The sequence below is a fragment of the Neltuma alba genome, unplaced genomic scaffold, assembly GCF_004799145.2.
Source record: "Neltuma alba isolate B1F8T4 unplaced genomic scaffold, ASM479914v2 tig00010415_pilon, whole genome shotgun sequence".
In the NCBI taxonomy this organism is placed as follows: domain Eukaryota; kingdom Viridiplantae; phylum Streptophyta; class Magnoliopsida; order Fabales; family Fabaceae; genus Neltuma; species Neltuma alba.
Window position 1 is genome coordinate 93,530 of NW_021635317.1, and position 18,974 is coordinate 112,503.

General features: G+C 38.9%; 1 protein-coding gene across 1 annotated transcript; it reads left to right on the forward strand.

The window, feature by feature from the left end:
- The first annotated feature begins 962 nt into the window (after positions 1-962).
- On the forward strand, positions 963-18,040 carry LOC114756489 (heme oxygenase 1, chloroplastic-like). Its single transcript, XM_028945441.1, has 5 exons — positions 963-1,245; positions 1,893-2,116; positions 15,884-15,991; positions 17,327-17,407; positions 18,011-18,040. Exons 1-5 carry the CDS (start codon positions 963-965, stop codon positions 18,038-18,040), a joined length of 726 nt encoding a protein of 241 aa, XP_028801274.1.
- Positions 18,041-18,974: the final 934 nt, after the last annotated feature.

Here is an 18,974-nt window from a genome sequence, read left to right on the forward strand (position 1 = left end):
TGTAAGAAATCCTATCTATGCCACTATTTAATATGAGATCCCAAATGGATACTGTGTCATAAAAGATCCTAGACATTCGCTAGCACCAACAAAAGAAATTATCTCTTTTATATATATATATATATATATATATGATTGAAGGAGTATTTTAATCCTATTATATGCTACCTAGGATATTTAATATAAGTATTTAACTAATTAGAGTAAATTAAAAAATTATATAAATTAGTTAATTGTAATAATGTAAAAAATATCTACTTAAAATACCTTTATATAAAATTAGATTATATTACCTTGGATTCTTAAGATTTAAAATTCCTTTACTAATAATGTGTATTAGTTAGAACTACTATTTAATATGACATTTAACATGTGCAACTATTATAAAAACTATTTAAACAATAGATAAATATAGCAGATAAAGTAAATTAGACTCTTATATTTAGAATCCTTATATATTGGAGATAGTATATTATTTTATTATAAGCTACGTAAATCAATTTTAAAAAAAATAATGTATAAGTGTTAGCTAAAATGAATAAATATTATTTTGGTCCTAATTATAAGACCAGTCTACAGATGATTACTTATAATCAAGATCAGAGGGAGTACCATGTAACTAATAACTCATTCACATATACTAAAAAGTTGATTCAATTGATAAGATTTTTTTAAATGTATGATTAGGATCACAATTTTTTCCCATAAGTGACTTGTAATAAGTAATTGAGTGGTATGTAAGGTAAAGTGAATTAAACTTGTATATTTAAAACTAAAGCTATAGTATTATTTTAATGATGAGTAGTTTCCTCCCTTCCCTCCAAACCCAGCTTCTCAATTCAAACTCCTTTATATTATCTGCGCAACTCTTCAAAATCCTACCGTTGCCGACGCAAAGCAAAGTCCAATCTTCGCCAAGGAGGTTATATGTGAAATTTCGGGCTCTTCTTGCGGTTTCAAAGATGCCATTGAAGGCTGTTACTGCGTTCGCAACGACGGCTGAGAGTGCCAGGACGCGTCACGCTGGTGAATCGAAGGGGTTTATGGAGGAGGTGAGGTTTGTGGCAATGAAATTGCATGCGAAGGAGCAGGCTAAGGAGGAAGAAAAGCGTGCCGGTCAGACTGAGGAGCAATCATTGGATAAGTGGGAACCCACAACTGAGGGATATTTGAGGTTTCTTGTGGATAGCAAATTGGTCCATGATACACTGGAGAAGATCGTCGATAATGCTTCTTTTCCGGCTTGTGAGTTGCATCTATGAGTTAATTTTGAATGGTTACTAACATATATTGATGATCTGATTGTTAATATATTGTTAATCTTTTCCCCTCTAATTCTGCAGTATGTTGGCTAACTGTTTGTTTTTATCCTATTTATGATTAGTTCTCTCTTGCATTATGACAGAGCAATAAGGTTATGCAATAAATCTGTCTGGAAATTATTTTCGCCTTTTTTTTAAGCTTCCTTCTGTTATAACTTTATTTGGGATTTCAATATACCACTCCTGCCCTGTTTTGTAAGTGAATGTTATAACTTATGAGGCTTAGTCCATACACATTTCAAGGTTTGCTCTAAAATGATGAGAGTTTAGACAGTTAAAAGAACTATCTGAACCATGTGAAAACCGGCTTACTGTTTCACTCAGCCTATCAAAAACAACTCTGAGTAACAAAGCCTTATATTTGAGACTTTTGTTCTTTTCTGTTTCTTCCTTATATTTTCTTGCTTTCGAAGAATTATTTCTGTTATTTATATTAGCCATTTCTAGCTTTTGGTGCCTGCATGACTCATAAGTCGGTGTTCCTTGATGTTCATTTACGTGAAGTTTCTCGTATCTTTATCTTATCAGTTCTGGTTGCTGGATGCTGAAATTCTTAGTTTCTTTCTGTAGATTCTGAATTCAGATATACAGGATTGGAAAGATCTGCGAGTTTGGCAAAAGATCTGGAATGGTTCAGGGAGCAAGGTCATACCATTCCAGAACCTTCTTCACCTGGTCTTACTTATGCACAGTATCTTATTGAGGTATCTGCGAAGGATCCCCAGGCCTTTATTTGTCACTTCTACACCATATACTTTGACCATTCGGCCGGTGGAAGGATGATTGGGAAGAAGGTAACTGATCATAACTATGAAAATTGTCACTAGTGATTCAAGGTCTATCATGATGCTTTAACAAAAACTAACTGGTTTAGAAGTCTGTCTTGTGGATTGGCATGTCTATAGTAATACAGTATTATTCAAATGGTTCTTTAGTCAATCTCCTTTAGCATATAGTCTTCATGATCATTACTTTGATTTTTACCCATTAGACATGATTCTGAATATGAAAGGCCGAGGGAGATGAGAAAATGAAGTAGGATAACCGTCTAACCGTCAATACGCAGTCCTTTTTAGAGTCTTGCAGCAAATTTACTATTCATGATCTGTTTTTCTAACTTCTTACCTGATCCAGGAGGATCTTTACTACACCAAGTCAGGTGAATAGTAACTGAATGCACGTGAACAGTAACTCGCATGCGTGAATAGCACTGTGCAACGTGGGTTTAATATTTGAATGCTGAACGTTGGTGGGAGCGAGTCTGGTGGAAAATTTCTTAGAGTTAGCCGCAAGTTTCGAAACTAAAAGCTGTTATTTATTTTATTTGCAATTATCTATTTTTTCATATATAAAGGAAAGCCATGTATGCAAAGAAAATCAGAAATCAAAACAAACCAGTGACGCCTTCGTGACTGGGTTTGGGGAAGTTCATATCAGTTTCCTTTCTTTTTCATCTCTTTGGATCAAGTTAGGTATCAGAGCACTGTTCCTGACTGTGGATGGTGAAGACCCGCTTCGGTTATAGCACCAGCGGAGAAGATTTGTGGCAACTCTCGACTTTCCGAGGGGTACATCGTTCAACTCTTATTGCACCAGAAATGTCCGTAGCTATGGAAGGTGATAAACACACCACTCAACCCACCTTGACAGACCAAGTCGCTAAGCTCTCCTTGGACATGGCCACGGTCCTAGATTGGATCAAACAGCAAGCTGCCCCTTCTCATGATGAACGCGAGAAGATAGCCACCCCAAAGACCAAGGTGGCAAAGCTAAAAGACAAGTTTGAACGCATCGCTAACTTGGAAGGGGATGGCGATGAAGAACCCATAAAAGCTAATGATGATGCAGAAAGTGATAGGGAGCCTTTCAAGGTGGAAGCAAAGATCGACATACCAACCTTCGACGGGTCTATCGATGCCGACAAGTTAGACTCCTGGATTGATCATCTAGAAACTTTCTTCACTATTCGGCGATATGGTGATGACCAGAGGATCATGTTTGCACCTCTTAAGATGATAGACCATGCGAAGACATGGTGGAAGGCTCATGTAGCAAGTGGTGAAGCCGAGGACCTTACATGGAGCAAGTTCAAAAAATTGCTTCGGCAAGAGTTCTACCCAATGGGGTACCTTGAAGGAAGGTGGGATCGTTGGCACCGACTATGCCAAGGACGAGAACAATCTGTTCAAGATTACACCACCGAGTTCCGACGACAAGCTATGGCTCTCGGCATCTCACTAACGGACTCGCAGACATTCCAAAAATATACTGCGAGGCTGCACCGTTCTATTAGTGCAGCGTTAAGCCTATTTTAGGTTCATAATATTTCTGCTGCAAGTACGACAGCTATGGCAATAGAAAGAAAGAACAAGCTTCGAGGTGAGAAGGGTGGTGAAGATAACAAAGCCAAAGCAAAGAATCGAAAAGATTCAAAAAACAGTAAATCCTCCACTACCTCCTCTGTTTCGTCTTCTAACCAATTCTGTGAGCATTGTAAAATCACAGGCCATGATAAGGAGAAGTGTTGGAAGCTTCATCCGGAGTTGTTTCCTAAGAAATGGAAGAAGGATGAACGCCGTAAGAATGTTGCGATGACGACAACACCAAGGGATGAACCAGAGCAGCTAAAGTCCGTACAACAAGTGGACCCGATTTTGTCTTTGATGGCAATGCCGAAGGAGACAGGTTCGAGTCCACCTACGACTCAAAATCCAGCAGAAGAGTTATTCACCGTTAATATTCAGGTGAAGAGGGAGATTATATCTGCAATATTTGATCCTAGTAGCCAGAAGAACCTTATTTCAGCAAAGCTTGTACAGAGACTCGGCTTGAAGACAACTACACATCCTCGGCCGTACCCGCTAGGGTGGATCACCGATGATGTGAACAAGCAAATTAACTCACAGTGCATGGTACGTTTTGCAATATTGTCTAGCTATGTTGATGAGGTACAATGTGACGTGGTACCACTTGATATTTGCCAAATAATTTTTGGCAACCCCTTCCTTTATGATCATGATGCCCATTACCATCGAAGGACACAAGAATATGAACTAACTAAGGGTGGCAAGAAATTCATCCTCACCAGTGAGAAACCTTCACAGACGATTGACTTGGTCACAGTGAGCTAAGCAAAACGTGTCATCAACACTTCACAGTAGTATGTGTTGGCAATGGTTCAGCCAGTAAGTACAAATGTTCCTTGCTTTCCTACACTAACATTGCTCTGCAGGGAACCTAATGAAGGGCTGATGAACCTATTAGAAGAATATACTGACTTGTTTGAAGAAAGTCGCGAGCTACCCCCAAGGCGACCGGTGGAGCATCAAATCCATCTTGTGTCAAATTTGCCACTACCCAACCTTGGTTTGTACCGAAATTCAGTGTTGGAGAATGAAGTGATCAAACGATAGATTAATGAACTACTTGAGCATGGCGTTATTAAGCCAAGTAGTTCCCCATGTGGGTCCACGGTTGTTCTTGTCCCTAAGAAAGATATAGGATGGCGCATGTGCATTGATTACCGTGCACTCAATAAGATCACCGTGAAGAACCGCTACCCTCTTCCTCGCATTGATGACCTATTAGATCAATTGCATCATGCAACCATCTTCACTAAATTGGATTTAAAATCTGGTTATCACCAAATTCGTGTACATGAGGAAGACACTTGGAAGATGGCATTCAAAACACGTCAAGGGCTGTTTGAATGGCTAGTGATGCCTTTTGGACTTTGCAATGCCCCAACCACCTTTATGCGACTTATGAATGATGTTCTATGGCCTTTTATTGATGATTTTGTAATTGTTTATCTTGATGATATCTTGATCTATAGTAGGTCATGGGAAGAGCACTTGGTGTGCATATGGAAGGTGTTTGAGACATTGCAACAACACCAACTCCATTTGAACCAAAAGAAGTGTGAGTTCGGTAAGAGAACCTTGCTGTACTTGGGTTACATTGTTGGTGGTGGTGAGTTACAAATTGACCCTGATAAAGTCAAAGTCATCACAGAATGGCCAAGACCGACATCTGTCTCGGAGGTTCAAAGTTTCTTGGGTGCTTGCCAATACCTTCGTAAGTTCATCCGTCATTTTTCTGTTTTCACTACTAGAAAAAAGACCTTTAATGTCGCAAACTAACGGCGGTTCAGCAGAAAAACGAAGTGGAAAAAAACGCGGTGGCATTTTTGTAAATAAGTTGAAAGGTTTATTACTTTCCACGGCGGTTCTTTAAAGAACCGTCGTGGAAAATATTTTTAACGGTGGTTCTTTAAAGAACCGCCGTTAAAAACACTTTCCACGGCGGTTTTATTGAAAGCCGCCGTGGAAAGTGTGTTCTTCTTACCCCTTCGGCCGCTCGACTCCTCCACTTTCTTTCTCATTTCTTCAGTGCGCCGTGGTCCCCCTCTGCCCCACCACCGTGAAACTGCCATTACCGGCCATTCCCGCCTCTAGCCCACCGTTTAAACTCCTCCATTGAGCCCTTGGAGCCTTGCCGCCGTGCGCCGCACCCCGCCGTGGTCGACCGCGCCTCCCATTTCCGTCCGTCGCCGTCCGCCACTGAAAACCGTCGTACCCTCCACTATCTAACCGAAGACCGGTCCGTTGCCGCCGTCCGCCGCCGTCCGCCGCCGCCTCACTTCTAGTTTGAAGCTTCTCTGCTCTGTGAGTATCCTCTTCTTTCATTCTTTTCAATTTTTCTTGGTTTGTTGAATGTTTTAGCCATGAAAATCTGTTATATATGAAATGGGTTGTTAGTTTTACATTGTGGTTAGCTTCTATTGTTCATTTTGCATTTTTATGTGGTTGAACCGTTGATTGGTGTTAATTGGTAGGCATTAGATGTGAGAAAACCTTAATTCCTTTTTACATACTGTATTAGAAATATGTTAAAATGTTTGGAGTTGATTAGTTGTGAAGTTTTTAATTTTTTTTATAATTTTTTGATATTTATTTCGAATTTTTGATAATTTTTTGTAATAAATATAAGAATTTAGTGATAAATAATCTGTTAGTTATTTTGTGTTTTTTTCTTCGTTATGAATTTTGATTGATAGTAAAGTATTGTTTAAATAATCTGTAGAACAATGGATCGTAGTTGGATGAAAGCTAGGAGAATTAGCAAGGAATATGAGGATGGGGTTGAAAAATTTCTTGAGTTTGCTCAGAGAAATGCCCCTAGTAAAGGAGATGGATTGTACTATTGTCCTTGTGTCAAATGTTTAAACAATAGTCGACGGAGTATTTCTGAGATAAAAGAGCATCTTATCTGTGATGGGATAAATTTGAGGTATACAAATTGGATATGGCATGGAGAAATTAGAAAGACTACACTGTCTGCAAATGAGAAGGTTGTGAATGAAGACTTTGGTGATAGAATTTCGGATATGTTTCGTGATATAAGGTCTGAATCCTCTACACAGTTTTCTTCCACCTTTGAAACTTTGTGTAGTGATGCAGAGACACCTTTATACCCGGGGTGCAAAGATGATTACACAAGATTGACAACCGTATTGAAACTGATGAATTTGAAGGCAAGAAATGGTTGGACCGATGCTAGTTTTACGGAATTGCTTGAATTGCTGAGTGATATTCTTCCCAAAGGGAATTCACTTCCGAAACGAATGTATGAGGCAAAAAAGATTTTGTGTCCGATGGGTTTGGAATATGAGAAGATACATGCGTGTCCTAATGACTGCATATTATTCAGAAATGATTATGAAGAGTTGAATAAGTGCCCTAAATGTGGGACTTCAAGATACAAAATGAAGAAAGATGATGGTGATTATAATGAGATGACCAAAGGTTCTCCTTTAAAGGTTCTGTGGTATCTTCCAATAATACCACGATTTAAGCGTCTATTTGCTAATGCCACAGATGCAAAGAACTTGAGATGGCATTTTGATGAGAAAATATGTGATGGAAAGCTTCGTCACCCAGCAGATTCTCCTCAATGGAAAACAATAGATCAAAAATTTCCTCAATTTGGTGGCGAGCCAAGAAACCTTCGGCTAGGGCTTTGTACGGATGGAATTAACCCATATGGTAATCTTAGTAGCACACACAGTGCTTGGCCAGTGCTCCTCGTAATTTACAACTTGCCTCCTTGGTTATGTATGAAAAGAAAGTATATCATGCTATCTTTGATGATCTCGGGGCCAAAACAACCGGGAAACGATATTGATGTGTATTTGGCACCTTTGATTGAGGATCTGAAGAAATTATGGGAGGAAGGTGTTGATGTGTTTGATGCATATAAACAAGAGACCTTCAATTTACGTGCCATGATCTTCACCACGATAAATGACTTTCCAGCATATGGAAATTTGTCTGGATACAGTGTTAAGGGGCATAAAGCATGCCCGATATGTGAAGAAGGCACCCACTATATGCAACTTAAACATGGCAGGAAGACAGTATATCTTGGTCACAGAAGGTTTCTTAGTCGGTATCACCCTTACCGTAGATTGAAAAAGGCATTTAATGGCTCACAAGAATATGAAATGGCTCCAAGACCATTAACTGGAGAAGAAGTTTATCAGCGGGTGGAGGGAATTAATGTGGTCTTCGGTAAGAAGAAGAAGAAGAAGACTGCCAGTGAGAGAAATATATGGAAAAAAAGATCTGTCTTTTTTGATCTTCCATATTGGCGAAGTCTTGATGTGAGGCATAGTCTAGACGTGATGCATGTGGAGAAGAATGTATGTGAGAGTCTTGTTGGTACACTTTTGCATATAAGTGGAAAGACTAAAGATGGAATCAATACAAGACGAGACTTAGTCGAAATTGGAATAAGAAATGTCCTTCACCCACAAGAAAGAGATGGTAAGAGGGCTTATTTACATCCAGCTGCGCACACATTATCAAAAGAAGAGAAAAGAAGTTTTGTGGTTTTGTCAATACTATTAAGGTGCCACAAGGTTATTCTTCTAATTTAAGCAAACTTGTTTCAATGCAAGATTTGAAGATAACGGGAATGAAGTCTCATGATTGTCATGTGTTGATGCAACAATTACTTCCACTTGCTATTCGAGGCATTATGAAAACCGATGTGAGAAATACTATTACAAGACTTTGTATGTTTTTTAGTGCCATTTGCAGCAAAGTCATTGATCCTGCTGAGTTGGATGAATTAGAAAATGAAGGTTATGTGATCCTCTCTCAATTGGAAATGCATTTTCCTCCATCATTTTTTGATATTATGGTCCACTTGATAGCTCATCTTGTGCGAGAGATAAGACTTTGTGGCCCTGTGTGTTTAAGATGGATGTACCCTTTTGAGAGATACATGAAAATCCTAAAAGGGTACTCTAAGAATCCTTATCGGCCTGAGGCATCAATTGTTGAGAGATATGTAGCTGAGGAGGCAGTTGAGTTTTGTAACGCATATCTTGACAGGGTAAAGGCAGTTGGTCTTCCTCAATCTCGACATGATCAAGGGAGAAGAAGCAAGGGAACACGGGGTGTCATAGTGAGGTCTATGTCAAGAGAAGTTGTAATGCAGGCACATCTATACATTTTAAACAACACGGATGAAGTTTTGCCGTACTTAAATGCTCACAAGAATATGCTGAGGAACTTGAATCCAAGAAAGAGTGACATGCAACTAGCTAATGAACATAATAAGTCATTTGCAGAGTGGTTCAAGCGAGAAGTGTTAAAAGATGGCAATCCTTCTGAGACAATACAGAGGCTAGCTGCAGGGCCTTCTTTTGAGGTTTTGTGTTGGGGTGGATATGATATAAATGGTTATTCTTTTTACACAAAAACCCAAGACGATAAGAGTACTATGCAGAATAGTGGGGTGATGGTAGTAGCGGAAGCCATGCATTTTGCTAGTTCTAAAGACAGAAACCCAATGTTGGCGGCAATGTCCTATTATGGAATAATAGAAGAGATATGGGAGGTTAGTTATACCAAGTTTAAAGTTCCCGTCTTCAAATGTAAGTGGGTTAATAGTAATGCTGTGCAAGTGGATGAAGAATTTGGATTTGTTTCGGTCGATCTTGAGAGGTTTGGATACGGAGACGAGCCATTTATTTTGGCAAGTCAAGCAAAACAAGTGTTCTTCGTTCCCGATCTAGCAAAAAAGAAATTGTCTATCGTGCTTCAAGGTAAAAGGCAAGGAGTTGGTGGAGATGATGGTGACTTAGAGCTTAATCTTGATGAAACCCCGCCTTTCACAGCTACTCGACCTAAAGCAGTTGAATTAGATTTGGTAGATGATGACTATGCTGTTAGAGATGATCATTGTGAAGGAATTTGGGAGGATAATCGTTGTAAGCCTCAAATGAATTTTTTGATATTTTTTTTTGCTAAATATACTTAATAATATAGTGTTTTATATTAACTTGATATTTTTTATTCTTACATTTATTAATTCCTTATTCTTTAAACAGGAAATGGACGGATCCGGTCAACAGGGTTCTGGTGATGACAACTCTTTTACTAGCCGGAGAAAGGGTAGAGGGCCAACCCATATGAGGCATTTAGCTTTACGTGATGAGAGCACACAGCCTATGAGGATTACAGTGGAGTTTGATGATGATTGAAGCCTATAGGAAAGGATGGGGCTCAATTTACTAGTTATGTGGGTTATCTCGCACGCAGTAAAATTAGCATTGACATTCCTAACTGGAAGAAGGTGGACAAAGATTTGAAGAAAAACCTTTGGGAGGATATATTGGTATATTGTGCATTGTTTTCTCTACTTGTTTCAATTATAGTTGTTTATTTACTTTATAACTCTATGCTATTATTGTATTGCATGCAGCTGACATTTGATATTCCTGCCACTAAACAAATGAGAGACCGTCTGTTGAAGCAAATTGCTGAACGGTGGAGGGATTTTAAGTCCATGCTTACAACACAGTATATTAATGGAAAAAGAAAGGGTGTGCATCCTAAGGAACGATACCAGTTTATTAGCGATGAGGCATGGGAGAATTTTGTGAAGCAACGTGAAGACCTCGCATTTCAAGTTTGGTTTCTTCAAACTTAATTTTTAATCAGGTCATATTTTATTTACCTAAACTAATTTTGTCGATTTGGTTTCATTGTCATAGGCATTGAGTCAGAAGAACAAACAAATATCTGAGCAGAATGTATACCCACATACCATGTCTCGTGCAGGGTATGGTGGGTTGGAAAGAAGTATGATGGAGGAACGACTGAAGAATGCACAGATGGCTGCTGTTTCAGATCCTACTGGCTACATGCCATCCATTGAGCGTCCTTCTCGCCAAGAAAAATGGAAGGCGGCGAGGATTAAAAAGGGTCAATACATTACTCCACAGTCTGCTACTGTTGCTGAGAGGATTGTAAGTAATATTTAAGAATTATGCTTCATTGATTGTTTTTTTCAATTATCTTAAATTGAATTTGTTGTTTTAATGATATAGGATACACTTGAGGAGCAACTATCTCAAGGTACATTCATCCCTCAAGGACGGATGGATATCTTGGCCACTGCTATTGGAAAGGCTGACCATCCCGGAAGAGTCCGAGGGGCCCCTAAAGGGATTGGTATTAAAGAATTTTTTGGCTCTGCTTCACGAAGAAGCACCAGATCATCCTCCGCTAACATGGTATCTAAAGAGGAGCTCGACCAACGACTACAAGAAGAAACAGAGAGAGTTCGAGCTGAACTAAGTCAACAACACATGGCAGAGATGCAAAAGATACGTGATGAATTCGATGCCAAGTTTCAACAGACTTTGATGATGATGGGTACGAGCGGATTCCAGATGCCCCGAGTATCTGAACCTTCCCAGGTAATAATCACACATCTTTTTAAATCTTCTAAAGATTCATTTGATCCATTTAAACTTATTTAATGTTTCTTAACTAATTTCATATTATGTTTCAGGGTTCACCTGTGATAAAAAGCGGAAAGGGCAGTAATAATCAGACTGTGCCACTGACAGTGTCTGACCCTGACCCTAGCCCTGACCCTGTCGAAGACAATGGGATGCCGTGTTCTCTCTATGTGGATTATGAAAATTCACCTGTTCATGTTGCTAATGGTCGAGCATTCATGGGCACAACGATTCACGGCAACAAAATTCCGAGCAATCAAGCAAGGGTGACAGTGGAGAGGATTGTTCGTGGTCAGGGGGGTACACCAGTGCCTAATCCTACTGATGAGGTTCGACTCTTGGCCCAAGCTAAAGGACATTTCATTTTGTGGCCAAAGAGACTTATTACAAAGCCAATAGTGAAGAAGGCGGCAGCAAAGAAGGCCACAACGAGCGCATCATCTGATCCTGTACTCTTGCCTCTTCCTAGTGATGTTGCGCTTATGTATTCCAGTTTGGAGGTTCTTCATTCCATAGTGCCAAACATGGATAAGCCTGTGACTTTCAAGATGCCGTTGGGGGTTGTGGGTTCAGATATAACATACGACTTCACCATTGACAAGAGGGACCTCGTTCAGTTCCTCAACTTTGAGGAGCTTGATATAGCCTTCATGCAGCTTGCTATTTTGTAAGTTACAATATCATTTTCTTATTACATATTATACTTCATGCATGTCCTAATGTTTTTTACTTGAACAACAGGCATTTTAATCAAATCTGTCGAAACGGAGGACTTGAAAGAACATATGGCTTTATGTGTCCTCAAAGGGTGCAGAAAGAATTTAATACTGTGGAAGCAAGGTCAATCTACATTATGACCGTAATGAGTCAGACCAAAAAGCAAATATATTTTGCACCTTACGTGGAAGGGTAAGTGTATTATTGTATTTGAGATATACAAGTTGTATGTGTCGGGTTATAATTAACATGGTTTGCCTTTTGCAGTTATCATTGGACTCTAATTGTTTGTGCCCCTTTTGACAACAAAGTTTACTGGTTCGATTCACTCTGTGGAAGTCCATCCGAAGAAACCAAAGATGTCATCGACACGTTAGTTTTTATTTATATATTTATTACTTGTGAAGTTTATACAAGCATGCTCTAATATCATTTTCTCTTATAATGTTGATAGGGCTTTTCATAGTTTTAATGTCGTGGCGATTAAACAAAATAGACAAGCACCAACATGGATTCTTCCACAGGTATATGTTGTTTTGAACTAACTTTTAAACATTTTTTGATGAATTAAAGTTAATGTTTATAATCAATAATGTCTAATATTCAATTTTATATCTTATTTTTTAAGTATCGTTGTCAACAAGGACATGTTGAGTGTGGATATTATGTCATCCGCTACATGAATGACATAATTGAGACAGGAACGACTGAGAAATTAAACGAGGTAAAGATGAGTTACGTTGCATGACGTTCTTCAATTTATTTCACATTTTTGACTAAGTTTACTATGTTATTTTTGATTAACAGATATTTCAAAATACTGCACCATATCTCATGGATGACATCAACTTGATGAGAGACACTTTGTCAACAACATTGGTAGAAAAAATTGAAATTTAGCTTTCCAAATAGATAGGTTATTTGTCAAAAAATTCATTGTTAGATGCTTTCTCTCGGTTCCCTCTTATATTGTTCATGATTTCCATTGTACAAAGAAGTAGTTACTTCTATTTCAGAATTGTTGGACCTAGCTAGCCAATACGTGTTCCTTGGTTACCACTTAGTTCTATTATGTTGGCCGGTTTCCCTATTTTGGAATTGTGTAAAAAAAAATTTCATTGCTGTATATTAACTAGCTAATTGATCTTGTTCTGCGTGATCTGCACTGCCTACATTTGTTTAGAGCTGTAAACTGCAGGGTGGTAAACACGAAAATTTCGCAGAATTTTAAAAAAAAAAAAAATTTTAACGGCGGTTATACATATAACCGCCGTTAAAACCCTTTTCCACGGCGGTTCTATAGTTAACTGCCGTGGAAATTCGACTTTCCACGGCGGTTAAAAACCGCCGTGTTTTCCTTGCCTTTCAACGTCGCCTTTAACAACTACGCCTTCAAAACCGCCGTTAAAAGCCTTTTTTCTGGTAGTGTTTGGCTTCTCCATTACATGCACTAACGAAGGTTAACCAAAAGTTTGAATGGACCTCGAAACATAAGGACACGTTTCTCTTGTTGAAAAGGAAGATATGCCAGGTGCCTGTTTTAGCCTTGCCTAATTTGCAGAGGCCGTTTGAACTGGAGACAGATGCTTCGGGGTATGCTATGGGTGCTGTCTTACTACAAGAAGGCCGTCCTATAGCGTATCATTCAGAGTTGTTTTAGGGATCCTAAAAGAATTACCCAACATATGACATAGAACTTCTTTCCATGCATCAAGCTGTGAAGCATTGGTGAGTTTACCTCCTCGACAAGGAGACCATTGTGCACACGGACCACCACCCTCTCCAATACTTGCAGGTTAAATCTAAGTTACAACAAGCATGTCATATAAAGTGGATGACTTACTTGCAGCAATTTAACTTGATAATCAAATACAAGAAGGGGGTTCATAACAAACTTGCTGATATGCTATCTCGTCCTCCGATAGCTTCTATTTGCCCGTCTACTTTTATGCAGATTGAACCTTCTTTACATAGAGAATATGCAAGTTGGTACACCGATGATCCTTATTTTCAAGAAGTACTAGCCAATCTTGTAGCTGGAAAGCCATCTGAGTTCCTGTTATAGGGTGGACTTCTTTATAAAGGAACGCTTCTATGTGTCCCAAGGGAAGCTAAACGAGTATGCTGGATACGTGAGGCACATGCTTCTAAAGTGGCAGGACATTTTGGAGTAGCAAAAACATTGCAAAACCTCTAACGTTATGTTTTTTGGCCACACATGCAATATGATGTAACCCATTTTGTGAAGGGTTGTGTTCTATGCAGTACCTCCAAGCCTGCAAATCGAAATTTGGATTTGTATACACCTTTACCCGTTCCTTCTCATCCGTGGGAAAGCATATCTATGGATTTTCTTGGTGGGCTCCCAAAGACACGTCATGGTAATGATTACTTGTTTGTGGTAGTTGATTGGTTTTCAAAAATGGTGATACTCATACCATGTAAGAAGACGATCACGGGAGAAGAAGCAGCACGAACTTTCTTCCAACATGTCTGGGTGCATTTTGGACTACCTAGTTCTATCATATCTAACCGTGATAGCCGATTCATAGTCACTTTTGGCAATCCTTATGGATGATGATGGATACGAGGCTTAAACGGAGTACCGCTTTCCATCCGCAAACAGACGGCCAAACCGAAGTAGTCAATCGTACGGTTGTCCATTTGTTGAGGGGCTACAACTCACGGCACCCAAGAACATGGGATGAGAGTATCCCATATCTGCAGTTTGCCTTCAATCGAGCCATACATAGTTCCACAGAGAAGTCTCCTTTCGAAGTATGTTTGGGTTTCTAACCGCAAAGCCCGTTTGACTTGGAGTTTAATATTCGGCCATCGGTCCAAGGCACTAAGGAGGAGAAAGTTCAGGAGAAGGCACAACGATTCTTGGAAGGGATTCAACGACTACATAAGGAGGTGGCAAATAATTTGCAAAAAGCTCAACAAAAATATAAGATGCGACATGATCGGCACCGAGTTAAAGCCGACTTCCAAGAAAGGGACTTAGTTTGGCTTCATCTAAGCAAAGATCATCTCAAAGGTGAAGGAAAAAAGCTCAAACCCATTCGTTATGGACCATTCAAAGTGTTGTAGAAGATTGGAGACAATGCTTGCAGACTTGAGCTTCCTCTGTATATGGATATATATTCAGTGGTTAACGTTGAGTATCTTGAACTCTTTGAGCCCTCTATGATGGATCGGACGAGGAGCCTGGAGAAACTCTACCTTCTATGGAAGATTAGTGTATCAGAGGGAGACCCCTTTAAGTGAAGATGTCATCTTGGAGAGGAAGACAACTACAACGCGGCGTGGAACAACAGAATCGTTTCGAGTAGGACAGAAGGGTAAACAGCCAAGTGCTGCAAAATGGTACACACGTTAAGTTGGTCAAACCCAATTTCCACACCTCCAATTCTAATATGAGAACCCACAGGTGTGGTTCCTTGTTGAAAGGGGACCCTTGATCCAGGAGGATCTTTACTACACCAAGTCACGTGAATAGTAACTGAATGCACGTGAACAGTAACTCGCATGCGTGAACAGTACTGTGCAATGTGGGTTTAATATTTAAATGCTGAACGTTAGTGGGAGCGAGTCTGGTGGAAAATTTCTTAGAGTTAGCTACAAGTTTCGAAACTAAAAGCTGTTATTTATTTTATTTGCAATTATCTATTTTTCCATATATAAAGGAAAGCCATGTATGCAAAGAAAATCAGAAATCAAAAGAAACTAGTGACGCCTTCGTGACTGGGTTTGGGGAAGTTCATATCAGTTTCCTTTCTTTTTCATCTCTTTGGATCATTACCGTGCTTGGTTAACCCAACTTAGTGTGAAAGATTGCAACAATGAAATTCCCAATTCATCTCTGTGTTATTAAGAAGGACTTGCTATTCAGCAATAATAACGGAACTCAACTGTTTTAGGTTTTTGTTTCAGTGATTTTATAGTCAATGCTAGTTTATCCTTCTATACTCAGGAGTCATGGCGTTATTCCATTTTCTTAGTTTTTAGTTCTAATCTGCAGGTAGCTGAGAAGATACCTAACAACAAGGTGTTGGAGTTCTATAAATGGGAAGGTCAGATTTCCCAGCTGTTACAGAATGTGAGGGACAAGTTGAATAAAGTTGCAGAAGTGAGTTTCTTGTATCATGAATCTTTACCTGCTTACCCATAATTAAGTCTTTTGTGACAATTGCAATAGTTTGTTGTTCTATTGTCTATAGATTTCTGTTGTGTGGAGTTCACTGTGTGACAACCCAAAAAAAAAAGGACACAGAATGGAGTCTTTTAAGTACAAAAGCTGATTTATTTGGCTTCTTAAACTGCAAGGTAATGAAAATTGAATCAGATCGGCTTCGCTAGTTCTTGATTTGGTTTAGTTGGCTCAAAAATCATCTAACAAAACAACTGATAAAGATCGGATCCAATTGCTCAAAAATCAGTGTAATAGATTAATATCCATCCATTTTATTTAAAAATCATCTTAAAAATTTTGAAATCGGAAAGGCTCATATCTTTATGGTTACTTGTTATCAATCTTTTTTCTTTTTTCAATTAAAATTCCGAAGTGATCCTTGGAAAATATTCTTTTTCTATTTTGCTTTTGTATATTTAATATTATATTATATTTTTAGGCGTCCACACACTACTAATTCATCATATTATGATTATAACGACGACAAAAGTTTTGTATAAGATTTCGATTTATTTTTAAATTATATAAAGTGGCCGTTAATCTTGAACGATGGTTTTCTGTATTTGTCATTGTTGTTTTGAAAAAAAAAAATTAATAAGTTAGTATTTGTGAATGTTTTGCTAATATTTAAAAAATTTCAATATCTAACATTTTTCGGTGAAATTGACCGTTTTAGGATTAGAAGATTAAAATGGAGTATTGTCGTGAGGTCTCAAAAAAGGAATGTAATTATCAAAAAGTCTTAATGACATATAAGAAACTAGAACCTATTGTCGTTTCTTGCATCGGAGGTTGTTATTGCAAGTTGCTAAATTATTATAGGATTTTTTAATAAATACATTCCTTCCTTTGGACCATATAATAATTTCCTAAAATTAAAAAATATTTTATAAAATTAAGGGATCATAATAAAATCTCATTTTAAGGTAACAGGCTGAAAGGAAACCTTTGCAATTAATAAACCATGAACTAGTTAAAATGTTAGCACTTGTTTAGGATGTTTAGTGGCAGTTTCTTAATCGTGAGTTCGTGATTTACAAAATAGAAAATAAATATGTGAGCGAAATTTTGTCTCAATTTATATGAACATGCTTACAAGCATTTAATATAAGCAGCTGGAAAAGATGAGTAATTAAGAACGTCTTTTTTATTGCGGTGACATGTGATCGATGTATGTATAAACCTTGAAGAAATTTTTCTTGGTTGCTTACTTGGTATTCAAGTGGAGATAGTTAAAAAAAAAAAAAAATTGCTCAATGGTTTTTTTGTCAGGGATGGACCAGAGAAGAAAAGAATCATTGTTTGGAAGAAATTGAAAAATCATTCAAGCTTTCACGCGCGGTTCAGGGTCTGGTATTAGTATCACGATAATATCTGAGTGCTCTGCTATTTGTGTATGTAAGAAAATGGGCCAGTCCACCCTTGGTGGATTGGACCCAAGCCCATTTATCATTTGGGACTCCAGTGTAAATAGTAAAACTCTTGGGTCTTTAACTGTAATTTTCGCCTTTTCATATATTTTGCCAAAAGGCGGGAACGGTTGTGCAGAGGAGACGGTTTTTTGGGAGTTACATAACTGATAGATAGGGATCAGTTTATGGGACGTGACTTGCGTTTTTCTTTCCCCCGGCTTCACAATCAGACTCTCCTCTCTTAGTCTCTCCAAAACTCTCCCACCGGTGTAATTTGCTGTGTCTCCCAGATCCGACTCCGTCACCGTGATCGGACCTCCGCGTGACAACCTGACTTCATTGTAGACTCCAGGTATGCCCGTAATCCTTCATTGGTATCAGAGCGAGGTTGATATTTTTTTTCTTCGGCTGCCCGAGTCCTTCTGCGTCTGCATTTTTCGGTTTGGCATTTCAGTACACCTTAAGTGATTTGCTCTCAGATATTAAGCAAATCCTCCATTTTAATTTCAGTATGATAGTTTTTGTGTCTTATATTTATGTTTAGACATATTGGGTTGCTTCTCTGCCTCCATGAAAATCGTTTCATGCAGTATATCAGTTCGGCCGTACGTTTTTCGTTTTTGGGTCTCTAGAAAATCAAGTTTTTTGGTTTCAAAAATTATCCCATTGCGTAGAGCTCGAAAAAATGAAGAAAATGATATAAAGTACGCTAAAAACGGACATCGGACGGCGAAGATATGGAGGAGAGAAGAAATCGGGTCCGACGGGTCCGTCGGACCTGACCCGGTTGCAGAAGCCGGGTCAAGGCGACCCGGCTGGAGGTTGAAGGTGACCTCCAGGGGCCAAAACGGCGTCGTTTTGGCCCCTCCTATAAAAAAAAAAATATTTACTGGGCTGGACGTAGGATCCAGCCCAGACCAAAAAAAAAAAATTGTGAAGGGATCCGGTTTGGCCGAAATGGACCCAAACCCAACCGGTCCAAGTACTTTTAATAATAAAAAAAAAAGGCTGTCCCAAAAAAAAAAATTAAAAAAAAAATTGGACCAAGCAGCGCCACGTGGCGCGTTCTGCCACGTGGCACCCTACCTTGGCACATGGGGACCACCACCTGACAGGTGGTGGCGCGTGGAAGCCGCAGGCACGGCGCGTGTCGCCGGCGGCAAGCTTCATGGTGGCGCGTGAAGTACACGCGTCGACAGGGCGAGTGGGAAAAAATATTTTATTCAGTTTTTCGCTAATTTTTCCTTCTAGGGGCGCGTGTAGGCTCGTGGAGGGTCCGTTTGAGGTGCAGTTTGTCTCTAAAAATCCCTAAAATCAAGATCTTTATTTTGGTATATAATTTGATAATTTTGGAGACAATTAAGGATCTATTTGTGAGTATTTTCAGTGTATTTTCTGGTATTTTCATGGGGAAATAAATTCCAGAATATTCAGAATAATTTAAATTATTTTGTTCTAGGTGAAAATGAAGCAAGAGGCTTCTAGTAGCACTGAAAATATCCAAGATG

Coding starts and splice junctions, on each gene's coding strand:
- LOC114756489 (XM_028945441.1), top strand. CDS start 963: ATGCCATTGAAGGCTGTTACTGCGTTCGCAACGACGGCTGAGAGTGCC. Junction 1,246..1,892: donor TAATGCTTCTTTTCCGGCTT/GTGAGTTGCATC, acceptor TTCTTTCTGTAG/ATTCTGAATTCAGATATACA. Junction 17,408..18,010: donor CACGCGCGGTTCAGGGTCTG/GTATTAGTATCA, acceptor ATTTATGTTTAG/ACATATTGGGTTGCTTCTCT.